Raw genomic sequence first — 16,908 nt, forward strand, 5'->3', positions numbered from 1 at the left:
CAACAGCCCCGAGTGCCCTGATGGAGGGCGGGGCTGTGCTCTGGGGCTCTGGTAGGGCTGCAGGGGCTGCTGAGGTGGGCGCTGGTGGTCATACACCGTGTGACTTCTCCAACATCTCTGCACGTCCTGGAAGCACCTTTCCCTGACCGTGAGCTTGTCCACTGTTCCCCAACTTAGTCTGCTGACCGAGACTCCGCCCCTGTGCTGGGGGTCCCTGCTGCCTGTACTGCTGCTCAAAGCCAAGCACAGGCGACCCTTCCTGGTACTTATGGCCAGACACCCCCAGGACATGTGGGGACTGCAGCCTGGTGGGGGCCGGCAGCCCCTCCCTGGCTGGGTGTGTTTGTGTACGTGTGTGTGCACAGATGCTCATGTGTGCATTTACGTGCATAGACAGGAGTGTGTGCAAGCGTGGGCACGTGTGTGTGAGTGTATAGACAGGTGCGTGTGTGCAAGTGTGGACACGTGTGTAGACAGGTGCGTGTGCACTAGCGTTGGCACGTGTGTGAGCGCATAGACGAGTGTGTGCAAGTGTGGACACGTGTGTGTAGACAGGTGCATGTGCACAAGCATGGACACGTGTGTGAGTGTATAGACAGGTGTGTGTGCGCAAGCGTGGACACGTGTGTGAGTGTATAGACCGGTGTGTGTGCAAGTGTGGACACGTGTGTGTAGACACGTGCGTGTGCAGAAGCATGGACGCTTGTGCGTGAGTGTCGCACGTGCACGGGTTGATGCTTATATGTGTACGTGTGTGTGGCTGTGCGCACAAGCTTCATAACTCCTGTGGATCGGGGCTCCCTGCCGTTACTGGGGGCTGCATGGCCATTGGGGTCAGAGGCATTTCCTGCCAGGATGCACGCCCACAAGTGTGTGTCACTCCGCCTTGGAGTGGGTCTGTGTCACGGTGACACACTGGTTCGTTTGGGGGTTCTTTGCAGTCAGATGCTCCACGGTGAGGACCAGCATGGTGTCACGTCCCCAGGGGACCCCTAAGCCCGTAGTCTGCTTGGGGCCCCGCGTGGGTCTGTGGTGGTCACGTTGAGATGAGGACGGGGGCCCACAGAGTCACAGTTTACACAGAGTTGGGGCTTGGGGGTCCCCAGGGAACTCAGCAAGGTGTCCCCACTGATGGGAAGGCTCGGGCAGCAGGGCCCCAAGAGCAGTTCTGACCCCAGCAGGCCTGCTTCAGAGGCCACTTCCCGACCGGCCACATCCCTCCTCCCCGAGGCCTTTGTAGCTGTGATGGCCCAAGGGCAGCTGCTATGGGGGGGGCCTGTCACCCCCACGCCCCGGCCTCCTGCTGGGCTGAGGTCTCTAGGCTGCCTCATCAGGGGACACACAGGCAGGAGGACATTCGGCCTCGGGGCTCAGCGTGTTCTGGGCCCTGGGGAGGGAAGGAGCGCACCAGCCAGGGCTACACGGGGAGCCCCGTGATGCTCGGCCTGCCTCTCTTGTGGATCTGTGTCGCCCCGTGTGTTAGCCGTAGTGTCCTCGGGGTGCTCGCGGTGCCCCGTCCAAGTGAGGGCCCGGGAAGGCCGCCAGCCGCAGGCAGCAACTGCTTCTCAGGCCCAGTTCCTGGCGGGTGTGGGTGCTGCTGCTTTCCCACACTGCGTCCCCATCCCCCAGCCGCCCTCCAGGACTCCGTTTCCCCGTGTGGCCAGGCATCTGCATCCTTGGGGCTCTGCAGGCCTTCCATGTGGAGATCTTGGGAAGTGCAGTGAGGGGCGATGCGGGGGCCAGTGTTGGAGGACCGTGGGGGACCCACGTGAGGACCTCTGCGGCCCCCCAGACTGCATGGGGATGCCCTGTCTCTCCACTGGTCTCCCCTCCGTGCGGTGTGGCTCAGGGCTGCCAGCATGCGGCCTGGCTTCCCCCTCCTCTTCCTCAAGGCCCTGGATACTCCGGACCCCTGGTAAGTGGGCTCCCCAGGAGTCTGGCTCGCCTCCCATGGGGGCAGGCAGGGAAGCCCCGCCAGGTGTCGGCCGCCGATTGCCAAGGCCCACGACGCTCCCGTGGCCGTGCAGTGGGGAGCTCCGTGTGGACTCCAGAGCCCCTTGCGTGTGGGGTCGGGCTCGTGTCCTGAGGCAGCTGCAGGCCTAGGAGAAGACTGAGGACACGGAGACTGGTTTCAGAGTCAGGATGACTTGGGCCGTCATCAGGGTGGTGCCCCCCGACCCCCGTCTGAGCCTGCTGGGCTCTTTGGGGAGCAGGGACGACTCCCAGGCCACCTACAGCTTTGGCGACCCCCATGCAGAGTTGGACTGCTCAGTGGGCACTGAGGGGCCCGTGCACCGCCCAGGAGACCCACCATTCACAAATGTCCCTCCCTCCGCCCTGTGCCCACTGGTGCTGGGCCGGGCCAGGTGCAGCGGGTGCAGCTGGGGGAGCTTGGAGGTCTGGAGCAGGACTGAGCCCTGTGAACAAGGGCCTGGAGCCCAAGCATCCGTGCCAAGAGGAGGGGCCGTGCTTGCACAGTGTGCCCCCCAAGAGCTCCTGGGCAGGTGGGGTGCCGCATGTCGTTTGCCTCCTGTGGCTCACAAGGAGTCCGGGAGGCTGGGACTAGCTCCTCTCTGTTAAAGATTCAGCACAGAGATGCCCAGTGACTTGCGCAAGGTCACACAGTGACAGGATGGTGGGGCAGGAAAGATTTGGTCAGGCGCCTGGGCCCTTCTGAGCTCCCGTGTGTGCCCGATGCCACCAGAAGCCTCAGCTCGGAGGCCTCCCTTGGCAGGGTCTTGCCAGATTTCAGTAACGCCCGCTCAGACCCTGGCCATGGCAAGCCAAGCATGACAGAGATGTTGTGTCGTCGTTGGAGACAGTCTCAGGGGTCTGTGACTGCATGGGGGATGGGGAACTTGTCCGTGAAGGACGGGCATCCGGAGGGCCGGGCGGCAATCCCTCGCAGCCAGTCTGACCCAGGCTGTTCCAGACCCTGCCCCGGAGCCTCCAGGGACGGGTGTGTGCGTCAGTGCAGTTCTCTCTCCCCGCCACCCGTGGCTGTCCTGAGCGGGGGCTGCGGGCCACAAGGAAATGACTTCCCTCCCCTCCTGGGCTTGCCGTCCAGAGTGCGTGTGTGTGCGTGTGTGTACGTGTGTGCATGTGTGCGTGTGTGCACACGCAGCTGTGCTTGTGCCTGCAAACATGTCACGGTCCAGTAGGGGCACGTGTACACACTTGTCTCCCGAAAGTCCAGTGCGGGGTGCCCAGTGTCCTGGGCGCACGCGCGAGACGGGAGTCGGAGGGAGCAGGCGGGGTGGTGGTACGCAGGGGTGGACACACCGGGGAGGGTGAGGGGCGCACAGCTCCGGTGTGAGGAGGGTGGGAGCTCCCTGTGCCTCTCTGTGCCTCTGCCCCAGCTGCATGCTATCGGGACAGCAGAGTCCCAGCAGGGAAGTGGCAGGGTTTGTGATATTCGTGGTCAGAGGGGAGGGGTCCCAAAGGCCGACCTTGGTGGGACTTCGCGGTAGGTGCCTCTGACGTGACACGCCCTCAGCAGACGGGCCCTGGCAGACAAGGTCCGGGGCAACCCTAGCTCTGGGTGCGCTCACTGAGGCAGGGGCTTGGCAGGTGCAGGGCGGGGTGGGTGGAGAGATCCTGGTGCTCGGGTCGGGCAGGGAGGGAGGCGGGTGGGCCAGACCCCCGCGGGACCATGAGGGCTCTGCCTGTGTTAGCCTTGAGTGTTGGGCTGTGGACGGCTCCTCGGCTGCCCTCCCGGCTGGGTCCCTGAGCTGCCCTGTCTCCCCACAGTGAAGAAGAAGAGGGCCTGGCACAAACACGGTCCAGGGCAGACGCCTGACGTGAAGCCCGTGCAGAATGGCAGCCAACTCTTCATCAAGGAGCTGCGGAGTCGGACCTTCCCCAGGTGGGCGGCAGCGGCCCCACCCTCTGGGCGTCAGGGGCGTGGCCTTCCCTCAGGGGACTGGTGTAGCCCCTGAAACCCTAGGCAGCCCTGGCTCTGGGGCCCGGCCTCTCCCTTCACAGCACCTCCACACATAGGTGCTGGGGACCCTCTCCCTCTGGGCACATCCGGTTCCCCCACCTGCTGTGGCCCTTTGCACGGAGCCGTCCTGAGGGAGAGGCTGCTGTCCTCAGGTTATGTCCAGTCAAGCAGTGGGGCCTGGGGTCCTGCTTAAGACCCCCCTCTGGACATGGCAGTTCCCAGCCCCCACGGGCCTGGGCTTTCCTCTGTGCCCCTGGGCCTGGCAGGCTGTCCCCAGGCCCCCGTCTCAGGGCACTCTCTGCTAGCACCTGTGTCCAACGCAAGGGTGGAGGGCAGGGTCGGGGTCAGAGCTCTGGGTCCCCTCGGCCCCTCGCACCTGGAAGACTTTTTTGTTTGTCTGAGAATATCTTTTTTCCCTCAACTTTTGAAGAGTAATTCACTGGACACAGAATCCTACATGGTGGGGTTTTTCCTTTTAACAGTTCAAATATTTCACTCCCCTGTCTTCTTGCACGTGCGATTTCTGTTCTAGTGTGACTCTTACTTGTGACCGTGTGTGGAGAAGGTCCTTCCCCTCCTCTGGCTTCCTTCTCCCCCCCCCCTTTTCCCATACCGTGTGGCCCCCCCGATTCAGTGGTCTCTAGTGTATTCATAGATGTGGGCGCCGCCACCAGCCGATTGTAGGCCGTTTTCATCAGCCTGAAGCTTTTGTTTAATATTCTGTTGTGTGGCCGGACCACATTTTGTTTATCCATTCACCAGCAGACACATTTGGGTTATTTCTGATTTTTGGCTACTGTGAATATTTCCACTGTAAACATTCTTGTACAAGATCTTGTTGGACATATGTTTTCATGTTTTTAGGAGTAGCTCTGCATTCCGTTGTCTGAGGAATGAACTGCAAGACTGTTTTCCAAAGTGGTTACACCACTTTCCGATCCCACCAGCAGGGGGTGCTGGCGCTTTGATTCTAACCGTCCTTCCAGGTGTGAAGTGTTGGCTCACTCTGCTCTGATGGCCATTCCCCTAATGATGAGTGACTTCGAGCATCTTCTCATGTGCGTACTGGTCATTCGTAGGTCTTCCTTGGAGAAATGTCAGTTCAAACCCTTTGCCCATTTTTACTTTTTTGTGCTTTTTATTATTGAGTCATTAGAATTCTTTCCATATTTTAGAAGTCTCTTAACAGATAGGATTTGTGAATACTCTGTTTTGTAGACTTTTCACTTTCTCAGTTGTGTTCTTGGAAGCACAGACATTTGTCATTTTGATGGAGTCCAGTTTATCCATTTTTTAATTTTGTTTTTAGTGCTTTTGTTGTCATAGCTGAGGCTCATTTGCCAGGTCTAAACCCAAGGTCGTGAAGATTTATCCCTATGTTTTCTTCTAAGAGTTTTATAGTTTCTAGGTCTTACAATTTGGTCTTTGATACATTTTGAGTTAATTTCTTCATATGTGTGTGGTAAGGATCTAATTTTTTTTTTTTTTTTTTTTGCATGTGGCTCTCCATTTTTCCCTGCACCATTTATAAGAAAACAGTTCTTTTTTATTAAATTGTCTTGGCCCTTAGCTGTAAGTGTATCCATTTATTTCTGGACACTCAGTTCTGCTCCGCTAATCTCTGTTTACCCTTAGGCCAGTCTCCACACTGTCTGGATTACTGTGCTTTGCATTATGTTTTGAAATGAAGAAGTGTTGAGTCCTCCAACTTTTTCTTTTTTTCAAGATCGTTTTGGCCACTCTGGGTCTGTTGCAGTTCCATGCAGATTTTAGTTTTAGCTTGTCAAATGTACAGAGAAGTCCGCTGATAAGGACTCTGGTGAATCTGTAAAGCAGTAGAATCAGAGTATTGCCATCTGAAAAATGCTCAGTCTTCTGACCCTTGGACATAGACATTTTCCCACTTATTGAGATCTTTTAAATTTCCATCAAAAGTTTTATACCTCTTTTGTTAAATTTATTCCTAAATAATTTGTTCTTCTTGATGTCTTTTAAGTGGAACTGTATTCTTAATTTTATGTCAGTGCTACTGTTCTGAAATCCAGTTGATTTTTGTATATTGGCCTTGTATCCTGCAACCTTGATGAGCTAGTTTATGATTTCGAGTAACTTTTTAGTAGGTTCCTTACAACTTTCTATATATAGGATCATGTCATCTGTGAATAGATCGTTGCTTTCTTCCCTTCCAATCTGTGTTACTTTTTTTTCTTGCCTAATTGCTCTGGCTAGGACTTCTAGTAGAATGTTGAATAGAAGAGGCTGGGCAAGGGGGACCAGGGCCCCAGTAGTCTCAGGGTGCCACATTCAGGGTATGGTCTCAGTACCTGTGGGCCAGGTGAAAGCAGGGAGCCCCCATGTCTTGGCTGTCCTCCCCCCACACTTAGAATCAGCAATAGACAACCAAGGCAGGATGAGAAAGACTGCCATGCTGTTCCACCAGGAGGAAAGCACTCTGCCTGGAAGCTGGGGAGCCCTCCCATCCAGCATTCATGTGTCCTTGGCTGTAGTCTTCCCAGAGAGTAGTTTCCTTGCCAAGCCAGGGACGTGAAGGGAGAAGTGGTTATATGCTCTTGCCTTTCATACCAAGTTTTTGTAGATTTTCTTGAGTAGATGTTTCTTCATTTGATGTTTGCTCTTAGAACCATTTCCAGAGGTCTTGAATGTTTTTCCAAATAATTTTTACCAGTTTTGCTGGATTGTGGGTCAGAACTCTTCACACTGTCATGGCAGAAGTGGATCTTTCTCCTGTGGCCTTTTTCAAGATACTGTCTTTCATTTTTTGTAGTTTGATTATGACATGCCTAGGAATAGTTTGGGGTACTTATCCTGCTTGATGTTGTCTGAGTTTTCAGCATCTGTGGTTTCACGTCTGTCATTATTTTTAGAAAATTCTCAACCATTAGTACTTCAAACATTTCTTCTGCTCCTCTCTCTGTTTTTATTTCTGGGATTCCCATCATACACTCTTTCTGCAAGTTCTCCACTTCTTGGATATTCTGTTCCCTGCCTTTTTCATTCTTTTCCTCTTGGCATTGTAGGTTGGGCAGATTTCATTGACTTAACTTCTACCTCACTGATTCTTTTCTTAGTCATGTCCACTCTACTGATGAGCCCATAAAAGGCATTCTTCATTTCTGTTACAATTTTTAACTTATTTCTGTTATTTTTTTTTAATTCTCAGAGTGTCCACTTCTCTACTTATATTGCCCTTCCATTCTCTGCATGTTGTCCACTTTTTCCACTAGCACTCCTAACATATTAATCATAATTTTTTGAAGTTTTATTTTTTAAAGATTTTTAAAAAATTTATTTGAGAGAGAGCACCCATGTATGCACAAGCAGTGGGGAGGGACAGAGGGAGAGGGAGAAGCAGACTCCCCACTGAGTCAGGAGCCCCATTTGGGGCTTAATCCCAGAACCCTGAGATCATGACCTGAGCTGAAACCAAAAATTGGGTGCTTAATGGACTAAGCTTTCCAGGTGCCCCAGAGATTCAACAATTCTATACATCACTTCAGTGCTTATCAGGATGTGAACTCTTGATCCCCATCCCCTGTTTCCCCCATTCCCCCCCCCATCTCGTGACCGTCAGTATGTTCTCTATAGTGAAGAGTCTGTTTCTTGATTTGTCTCACTTCCTTTTCCTCCCTGTGTTCATTTGTTTTTTAAAGTTTACATATGAGTGAAATCGTACAGTATTTGTCTTTCTCTGACTTATTTTGCTTAGCACAGTGCTCTCTAGCTTCATCTGTGTCGTTGCAAATGGCAAGATTTCATTCTTTTTTATGGCTGAGTAATATTCCAACATGTATATAGACCACTCGTGAATGGGTGGACACTTGGGCTGCTTCCATCTCTTGGCTCTTATAAATAGTGGTGTTATAAACCTAGGGGTGCATCTTTTTGAATTAGTGTTTTCATTGTCTTTTAGTAAATACCCATTAGTAAGATTACTGGACCATGTGGTATCCCTATTTCTTATTTTTTAAGGAGCCTCCATACAGACTCCCCCAGTGGCTACACCAGTTTGCATCCCACCAACAGTGCATGAGGGCTCCCCTTTCTCCACATCCTCGCCAACACCTGTTATTTCTTGTCTTTTTGATTTTAGCCTTTCTGACTGGTGGGGGTGCTTTGTTTTGTCTCTTCATGCTATGGGTTTCTTGCTTTCAGCGTGCCTTATGGGTTTTCTTGTGGAAAGCTGGACATGATGTGTTGAGTCAAATGAGCTGAGGTGCTCATGCATTTAGAGTGAGGTTTCATGTTGACCTGAGTAGGGACTGGGCTATGTCCACTGCAACTGTAGGTGCCAGACACATCACTTTCTTGTAGTTTCCTTGTTTTTCCCTCCTCTCCTGTTTTCTCTGGGCTTCCCTAACAACTCCTTCTTAAATGGAACTAGTCTCTCAGTTACGCTCAACTGTTCTGCTGTCATATGGCGGTCCGGGTTTGGGCAGGGGAAGTGTTCTGTAATTGAATAGTAAACCTCAGTGCTTCAGTGGACCCTGAGGCTCTGGGCTGTTACCTTTGGAAACATTTCTCTGCTTTCCTGAGACAGGAAGCTAGTAGGGGCTGGTGGAGGCCATTGGCCCTTCCCCTCATCAGATGAGGACCTGGTTAAGTCAGTTCTCCCGGAAGGTAGACTTTTGTTCTAGAGGAAAAACATAGTCACTTCCCCACAACCCTTCCTGAAGTGGGAGCAGATCTTCACCAGAACATCCTGAGGTAAAACCCATGAAAGTGTGGGTCTCCTTTGAGATGGAGCCCCCATGAGTTCTTAACTGAAGCAAGTTCACATTCAACCTATGCACTTTATCAAAAATTACCATTTAAGTATTCCTCCCACTAACTGCCTCCAGCAGCTTCTGCTTCAGGTAAAGTTTATCTCGGTTGAGATTTTTTGTATTTGCCTATCGCCGCAGATTTCGGGGGTGGCTGTTTGCCCTATAACCCTAATTCTCTGTGAATCTAAGAAAATTCATTGATTTTCAGTTTGTTCAGCCTTTCTCTTGTTGTGAGGACAGGAATGACCATGTCCAAGCTCTTAGTAGATTCCAGAAGTCAACTCCGAGTTACTCTAACCCTGTCTAATTTAATTGGTTGTCTTTTTCTTGTTGAGTTGTAATAGTTCTGGATATTCATCATTTATCAGATGTTTTCTCCCATTCTGTGGGCTGCCTTTCCATTTTCTTGATGGTGTCCTTTGAAGCACAAAAGTTTATCATTTTGATGGGGTCTAATTTATTTGTTTTGTTGTTGTTGCTCATGGTTTTGGCTTCTGAAAAACCATTGCCAAATTCAGGGTCATGAAGATCTATGCCTGTGTTTTCTTCTGAACGTTTTGTGGTTCTAACTTTTGTATTTAGGTCTTCAACTCGCTTTGAGTTAATTTGTGTATATGATGTGAGGTAGGGATCGCACTTCATTCTTTTGCATGTGGACCTCCAGTTTTCCCACGTGCCGTTTATTGAGATGACTTTTTCCCCATTGAGTTGTCTCGGCGTTCCTGATGCAAAGCAGTTGACCATAGATGTTTGGGTTTATTTTTGGACACTTGATTCTGCTCCACTGATCCATATGTCTCTTCTCTCTTCTCATGCCAGCACTACACAGTCTTGATTACTGTAGCTTTGGAGTGAATTTTGAAATTGGTAAGTGTCCTCAACTTTGTTCTTCTTTTAAAAGACTGTTTTGGTCATCTGGGTGCCTTGCATTTCCATTCAGCATTCCAAGTTCAGCTTGTCAGTTTTTGCAGAGAAGTCTATGGGTATTTCGATAGGGGTTGTAAGAAATCCGTGGTACAATTTTCCATTATTTCTTGAGTCCCATTTCTTTCTTCTAGATTTGATTTCCCTCTTGTTGAATTATTGTCCTTTAGTGGCTCAGTAAAGGCTTATAGACATAGTCTCCATTTTTAAAATGTTTTCATTTCATCCTTACTCTTAAATGATCCTGATTTTTCTAAACTGGATCTAAAATTCAAGAGTAGAAGTTACTTTCCTTGCAATCTTTGAAGGTACTATTCTATTGTCTTTTGGCATCTCTTGTTGCTCATGAGATGTCTGTTGTCAGTCTAGTGGTTGGTGTTTCGTTTGTTTGGGTTGCGTTGGTAAATAATCTGTTTTTTTTCTCTGAAAACATTAAGATTGTCCCTTTGTGCTTGATGTACCACAGATATGCTACAGTGCTCCCAGATGTGCATTTGGTTTTTATTAATTCTACTCAGGACTCAGTAAGTTCTTTAAATTTGAAGAATTATATCTTACCTCAGTTCCAAAAAATGTTCTGTTTTCTTTTTTAATGGCGCGTCTACCCAATTCTCTATCTTATTTTTCAGATATTTCATCAAATTCACCATTTTTTTCTAGGCAGCTACCATTGAATGCATTGTTTTTTAAAATTTTTCAAAAATGTTTTTTGTGTCTAGAATTTCTGCTCACACATTGTCCATGCTGCCTGCTCTGTTTCTCCTCCCTCCCTGCTCTCTGCCCCATCCTTCCATTACCCTGTGAACGTGTTCAGTGTGTTTGTCTGAAACCCTCTTTCCCAGTTGTCTGTTGTCCTCAGTGCATGGACCCGCGTGCTGGTAGATGGGTCTGCTGCTGCGCCCTGGTCCACCTCCGTCTGTGGGGCGGGGCCTTCAGAGCGCATGGTTTCCCACGGCAGCCAGTCCCCACAGGACGGTTCTGTCTGCCTGGTGCGTGGGGTTGTGTGACACAAGGGGATTCGGGTTTGTCCGGCGCCTCCCACCGCTGACTGTGCCCTCTTCTCGTGCTCTTGGAGCTGCTCCCTGCTGCTCACCACATTCCTCCTCCTCACTCACGTGCCACTCGCGCCTGGTCCATGCCTAATGGCCTGTCACCACGTGCTCCAACCCCGGGGGTCTCCTCGATCCTTATCTTCACTGGCCCCTTGGTGGGACATGGCCCTGGGGCCCCTTCTCAAGCCCCATTCTCCTTGGAGCTGTGATACCGCCGTCTGCCCGGCCTCCTCTCCTGCTGACTGCTCTCTCTTGGAGTCTGGTCCCTGCTGTCTCTCTGCCCTCAGAGTTCACGTCCATTCCCTTGGCCTCCCAGACTGCCCCTTGGACAGCGGCTTCAGCCTCCCTCTCCAGACTCTAGTCCTCTGAACTCCTGCCCCATCTCTCTGATGGGCGCTTCTGTGGCAAACCTGTCACTTGCCTCAGCCCACGTCTGAGTCAGCTCAGCTCTGGGCTGCCGCCTGCACATTCCCACTGCTGGACTCACCGCCACCTGTGGTTGCCCTGCTTAAGCTGTGCCGTGGCTCCCCGGTGCTCTTGGTATGAGGCCGAAGCCCTCCACCAGGGCAGACAGGCCTCCAGCCACCGGGCTCCTCGTCCCTGCTCACCCGGGCCACATTCTGCCCACTCCAGGGCCTGTGCTGCTCCCTGCGGGCCCTCCAGGCCTGGATGGGCCGCTCTGACCCGGACTCCTGCCACCATCCCCCCACCCCAGCCCGCCCCAGCTCTGTCTGCTCTCAGCTGTGGGCTTATGGCCTCACATGCCCCTCTAGGGTCTCTAGGTTCACCACTGGTGCTGTTCCAGCTGGGTCCCGAAGGTCCCTGGTCCCCCGGGCAGTGCCCCGTACACAGCTTCCCCTCGGTTCTGTGCTTGGCTTGTCTTGGGGGGTGGGCTCTCCCTGAAGAGGGGTTTGTCTCCATCTACCGTGTCCTCAGGCCTGACCCTAGCCCTATGCAGGGTGTGACATGGAGCACTAGGGAGGAGTCGCGGGGACTGGAGGGTGGGCAGGTAGAGCAGGAGAGGAGAGGGAGAGACCTCGCTCAAAACTTCTGCCTTTCTCTGCCACGGCGGGAGTTCTGGTTTCAGCATTTCCCCATCCTGGGCCTCCTGGACCTTGAGGGCCCTGTCTGAGCGCCGTGGCTGCCCCTGGAGCCCTGGGTGTGGGGCTGCAGGCAAGGCCTCCTCCCAACATGCGGGAGGCAGGAGCTGGGGCTTCGTGTTCCCCGCCCGGAGGCCACAACCACGCCTGTCTTGGAGCTGCGGGGCGGGGGCGCTGGCCGGCATGACCCCCGACGCCCACTTTTCCCACAGCGCGGAAGACGTGGTGGTCCGCGTGCCAGGCAGCCAGCTCACTCTGGGCTACATGGAGGAGCACGGCTTCGCTGAGCCCATCCTCGTCCCCAAGAAAGACGGGTTGGGCCTGGCGGTCCCAGCCCCCACCTTCTATGTCAGCGACGTCGAGAACTACGTGGGTGAGTGGCCTGCTTGCTGAAGGCCCCAGCGGGTCCCTGGGCCACGTGCTCCCTTTGTCCCGCTAAATGGAGTGCGACCCTGGCTGTGCCCCCTCAGTTATTCTGGCTGCAAAATGGGGGCTGTGAGGGGCCCTTTCAATGTGGACGCCCTTGTTGGGGCAGCTGTGGGTGGAGGACAGTGCCTGTGTGTGCTCGGCCCTGGTCTGTGAGGCCGTCTCCCCCCGAGCAGCGGTGCCCGTGTGACTGTGGCCCGCATGGCTAGGCTGAGGCCGTCATGGTGGCTGGGGCTCGGGGTGTTCACGGGGATGGCAGGGTGGCCAGGGCAAGAGGAGGGAAGACCCTGAGAATGCCTGCACCCCAACCCCCCTCCGGTGGCAGGGAGGGAGAAATGCCCCAGTGCCTAGGTGAGGCCACACCCCTGGAGTAACGGCTAGGGTCTAGGGCCTGCCTCCCTGGCGCCGAGCACTCCCTGAGCTCTCCCCGCCTGTGAGCCGGTATCATCCTGCCCACAGCCGTGTTGCCCCCTGCCTCTCACAGACGGCGTGAGAACGGTGTCAGGGCCCCGGGCCCGCACTCCGTGGCGCTGATGGCTCTGATGACTCATACCAGAGCCCTGCCTCAGTTTCCCCCGGGGCCCAGGGCATGCCTTCTGGGCGGGCAGTGGGAACCGCACCCCGCATTTGGTGATTATGCCCCTCGGCCCCTCTCTGTTCCCGAGGTTGCTGGAGGATCACATTGTTGGTCTAGAACGTCGCACAACCTGCCCGTGGGGCTCCTGTGTCCCCAGTGGTTCCCGCCCCGCCGGGGCAGATGCTCGGGTTTGCCTTCAGGTGGACAGCGGGACTTCTTTGGGGGCTCGGGAGGTGCTTGAGCAGTGACGGGCCCAGCTCCTCTGTGCCCGCAGCTGGGGTCCACGCGGCCCCGGCGGACTGTCGGGAAGGCGGAGGCCGTGAGTTCTGTGCGTCTTTGTCCCACAAGAACTTAGGAGTCAGACGGGACGTGCTCACCCTCGTCAGGTCCTGGGCTGTCTGGAGCCTCCTGTCACCGGCGATTCTTAACCCGATCTTTACCTCATCAACTACAGGAAATGCAGGAAAAATGTTTTTCCTTTTACTTACCCATTTTCAGGATAAGTTGGTGCCCTAGAAACATAGTTTTTGGATTTTTAAAATTTTTAAAACATAAGCACGTTCCCGGCGTTATTTGGTGTGCTCAGACTAACAACATATTTGTCATTCGCTTGTCTGAAGTCCACGGGTGCCTCACGTCCTGTGTTTTTACTTGCTATTGTGGCCACCCTCACTGGGGCCCGCGTGTCAGCGGCCTCCTGCGCCCCGGGGCTCTCCGCGGCTGAAGGGCAGGGGCAGCCGGCGCAGGCGGACGTCGGCACCCGAGCCTCAGGCCCAGCCCTTCTCGGCAGCCTCCCCGGCACGTCCTGCCCCGCTCACCATCCCCCTGCCCTGCCCGCAGGCCCGGAGCGGAGCGTGGACGTGACGGATGTCGCCAAGCAGAAGGACTGCAAGATGAAGCTGAAGGAGTTCGTGGACTACTACTACAGCACCAACCGCAAACGGGTGCTCAACCTCACCAGCCTCGAGTTCTCCGACACCAGGTGCGCGCCCGCCAGCTCCGGGCCGCCTGCGGCGGGCTCTCTTCTCAGGCACTGTGACAAATTCAAACAGAAAATGAGCAGCCAGGGGCTGAATCCTCCTCCGGCTGCCCATCCCCCTCCCCGGAAAGAGCTGTGGGTCAACAGCGTGGTGTCGATTCTTCCGAATGCGCACACTCACGCTCACGCACTTGGGCAGACAGCCACACGCGTCCCCACATGCGCACACGTATGTACCCACTGGCCCATGGGCCCGCACACATCCACGGACGCAGCCTCAAATTCACACCTGCAGCCCTGCGGGGTCGTGCTGTGCCCCTCTGGCCATCTCAGCCCGAGCTGCACCGGCTGGGCCCGCCCAGTTCACAGCTCTTCTCAGGGCGGAGGGTCCGACATGAGGCTCCGTGGCTGACTGGGGCCCACCGAGGTCCAGGTTTCTGGGTCATGGAGGCAGGCCGGCGTGGCATGGCCCCACCTTTCCTGCCTCTCAGCCAAATCCCTGCTGCTGTCCAGCTGGGCCCTTTGTGCACCGCAGGGCCCGACTTGGTGACAGTGGTTTCGTTCACATGTGATTTCACTTTTGGGTCCTTCCTGTCTTGCCGACTTCTGGAAAGCTCAGGGCATAGCCAGGTAGCTCATGTACAGAAGGGCAGGTAGGAGAGTTTCTGGAAGCCTCACGGAGACAGAGAATACAGAGCTGTGCCACGAGCCCCGACAGGATGTTGCAACCGGCCGCTGGGTTCTGCTTGAGCTTCCTGACAGCAAAGGCATAAAGGGAAATAGGATGGCTTATGGGATCAGGACAAAGCCACCACCTGAGAGTTCACAGGAAGGATTTCCTCGCACGCTGAGTTGTGATGGGCATGTTGCTTTGCTCCCAGAGAGCACACTCGGGAACGTCGCTGTCGGCTTGGGCTGTGAGCAGCCTGAGTCTTCATAGAGAGCTGCAGGGTGCAGAGCTGGGGACTGGATGCTTTGGCTTGGGGTTTTCCCTGGGGCCTCTAGGGGCCACCCCTTTGCTGGCAGAGACCGTGTGGTGCCTCCAGGGTCCTCAGGCCTGACCAGAGGACCACGGGGGTCATGCACACTTCCCACCCGGCTGTTGAGCAGCTGGGACTCTGGTCTACACCACCAGAGAGGGAGAGGGTGGCTTCCACTTAATCAGTGCGGTCTGTCCCTGGGGACGTCAGCTGGGGCTGCAAGGGCTGGGCCTGATTGCACGGACCATCTGTGGCGGTCTCAGGGTCTGCGGCCTTGGGGGTCCTGCCGTGACTCCCATGTCCCCTGACCCCAGAGGCAACTGCTGTGACAGATGGAGAGTGATGTGCCTGCTGTCAGAGATGCGAACATGCATGGTTACCGCTGCACAGCACCCACGGTGGCCTTGGGTGTCTGGAGGCCTTGGGACACCCACCCTCGGCCCTGGGAGACTGCAGGGAGCCGCTAGCCTTGGCGGCAGGAGAACGGGCTAGCTTGGCACCCGAGGAGCCACAAAGCAGGGAGAGGACATTCGTGGCTGTTTTGGGAAGCCCTGATGGTGGTGTTCAGAGGACCAAGAGGGCCCCAGGGCAGCAGGGGCCTGGACTGGTTAAGAAGGGCGCTGGGGAGCAGGGAGGGGGATGGTACCTGGGGACCTGGTGGAAAGTTAAAGGAAGGGGCTCTGCTGACGAGGCTGTTGAGGTCGGGGTCGCTGGACCAGGCCCGCAGTTCAGGACCGTCTTGTCCTGCAGGCATGGCCTTCAGTGCTGGGCTGTGCAGTTCCGTCCCGCCTGGGGCAGCGAGGACACTGGGCACTCATTGCCAGGGACCGCGGGCTGTGCACTGGTGATGCGGCACTGTGTGTTTTAATCAGGATGGTGACATTTCACTGGAAAGGCCACCTTTGCCTTCCCGTGTTCTCCTTGGAAAGGAGTCTGCTGGCTTGACAGTGATCCCCAGCCCCTTGGCCCGTTCTGGAGAGCAGCCACTTTTCTCCGAGCGAGTGATGCCCGGGAGCGCCTGGGCTGTGTGCGAGACGTGCCATTTGCCGTCTGCCCCCCGCCCCCCGTCCCCGGACAGTCACCTCCAGCTCTCCAGGTCTGTCCCCGGTCTCTGGTCCCCCGTGGGAGACCCGTGTTAGATCCTGCCATGGCCACACCCGGCAGCTGGGCTCCCTCTGCCCCCCGGGAACCTTAGTTTGCTTGTCTATAGAGCAAGAGTGATGCCACGTGGCCTGGGATGGAGAAGTAGGTGAGGGACATGACCCCGGAGCCCCTTCCACGCCAGGTGGCCCGGCGGACGTCCCGTCACTGGTGCCCCTCCTCCTGCGTCTGCCCCAGGATGTCCAGTTTCGTGGAGCCGCCTGACATTGTCAAGAAGCTGTCGTGGGTGGAGAACTGCTGGCCCGATGATGCGCTGCTGGCGAAGCCCAAGGTGACCAAGTACTGTCTTATCTGCGTGAAGGACAGCTACACCGACTTCCACATCGACTCGGGAGGCGCCTCCGCCTGGTACCATGTGCTCAAGGTAGGCTCACGCGGCTCCACGCGCAGGGCCACCCACGGTCCCCACGAGCCCAGCTGGGCCAGCGCTCGGCTTCTCCAGGAGGGACGTGGAGTCTGGCTCTTGGGTGGCAGAGGGCTGGGGTCACATGTTGCATGTTTCTGCGGAAGGGGGGTTCATGAAGCATTTGGAGGCAGCCCACTGGAGTGCAGCCCAGGGCTCTGAGGTGTGCACACCGAAGGGGGAGAACGTGGTGCTGGGAGGACTTCCTGGAAGAGGGGCCCACGCGAGTGTGGGGGCAGGGCTGGAGGCTCCTGCCGGGGAAGAAGGGAAACCTGAAGACAAACGAACAAGCGGACCCTAAGGCTTGGGCTCAACCACCCACTGGGGTCTCCCCACACCTGCCCGAGCCCGACATGGGGTGGGCGGCTCGGCTCATTGTTCTGGCCCTGGGTTCTGCAGGGCAGAGCAGCCCTGACCCCAGGGCTCTCAGGAGCAGAGCTTTCTTGAAATTCATCAGACCGCTGGTCCCACCTGCTGCCCCGTGGCACACGTGACAGTCCCGGGGTCGCACGAGCACGGCGTGCGGCCGCTGGGGCTCCTGTGCCGCATCATCCCTGCTCACAAACTGCACCGCGAAGC

The 16,908-nt window shown here is 55.4% G+C and overlaps 1 protein-coding gene across 3 annotated transcripts in view; it reads left to right on the forward strand.

Annotated features, from left to right (window-relative positions):
- The window catches only part of PHF2 (PHD finger protein 2), a 67,145-nt gene that overhangs the window by 32,212 nt on the left and 18,025 nt on the right, over positions 1–16,908 (forward strand). For all 3 annotated transcript variants that reach the window (XM_046023150.1, XM_046023152.1, XM_046023153.1), the window contains exons 3-6: positions 3,751–3,865; positions 12,016–12,176; positions 13,647–13,788; positions 16,104–16,290. In XM_046023150.1, the coding sequence (XP_045879106.1) occupies positions 3,751–3,865; positions 12,016–12,176; positions 13,647–13,788; positions 16,104–16,290 (605 nt within the window). The remainder of the gene's footprint in view (positions 1–3,750; positions 3,866–12,015; positions 12,177–13,646; positions 13,789–16,103; positions 16,291–16,908) is intronic.

Source organism: Meles meles, chromosome 11 (genome assembly GCF_922984935.1).
Source record: "Meles meles chromosome 11, mMelMel3.1 paternal haplotype, whole genome shotgun sequence".
Lineage (NCBI taxonomy): Eukaryota > Metazoa > Chordata > Mammalia > Carnivora > Mustelidae > Meles > Meles meles.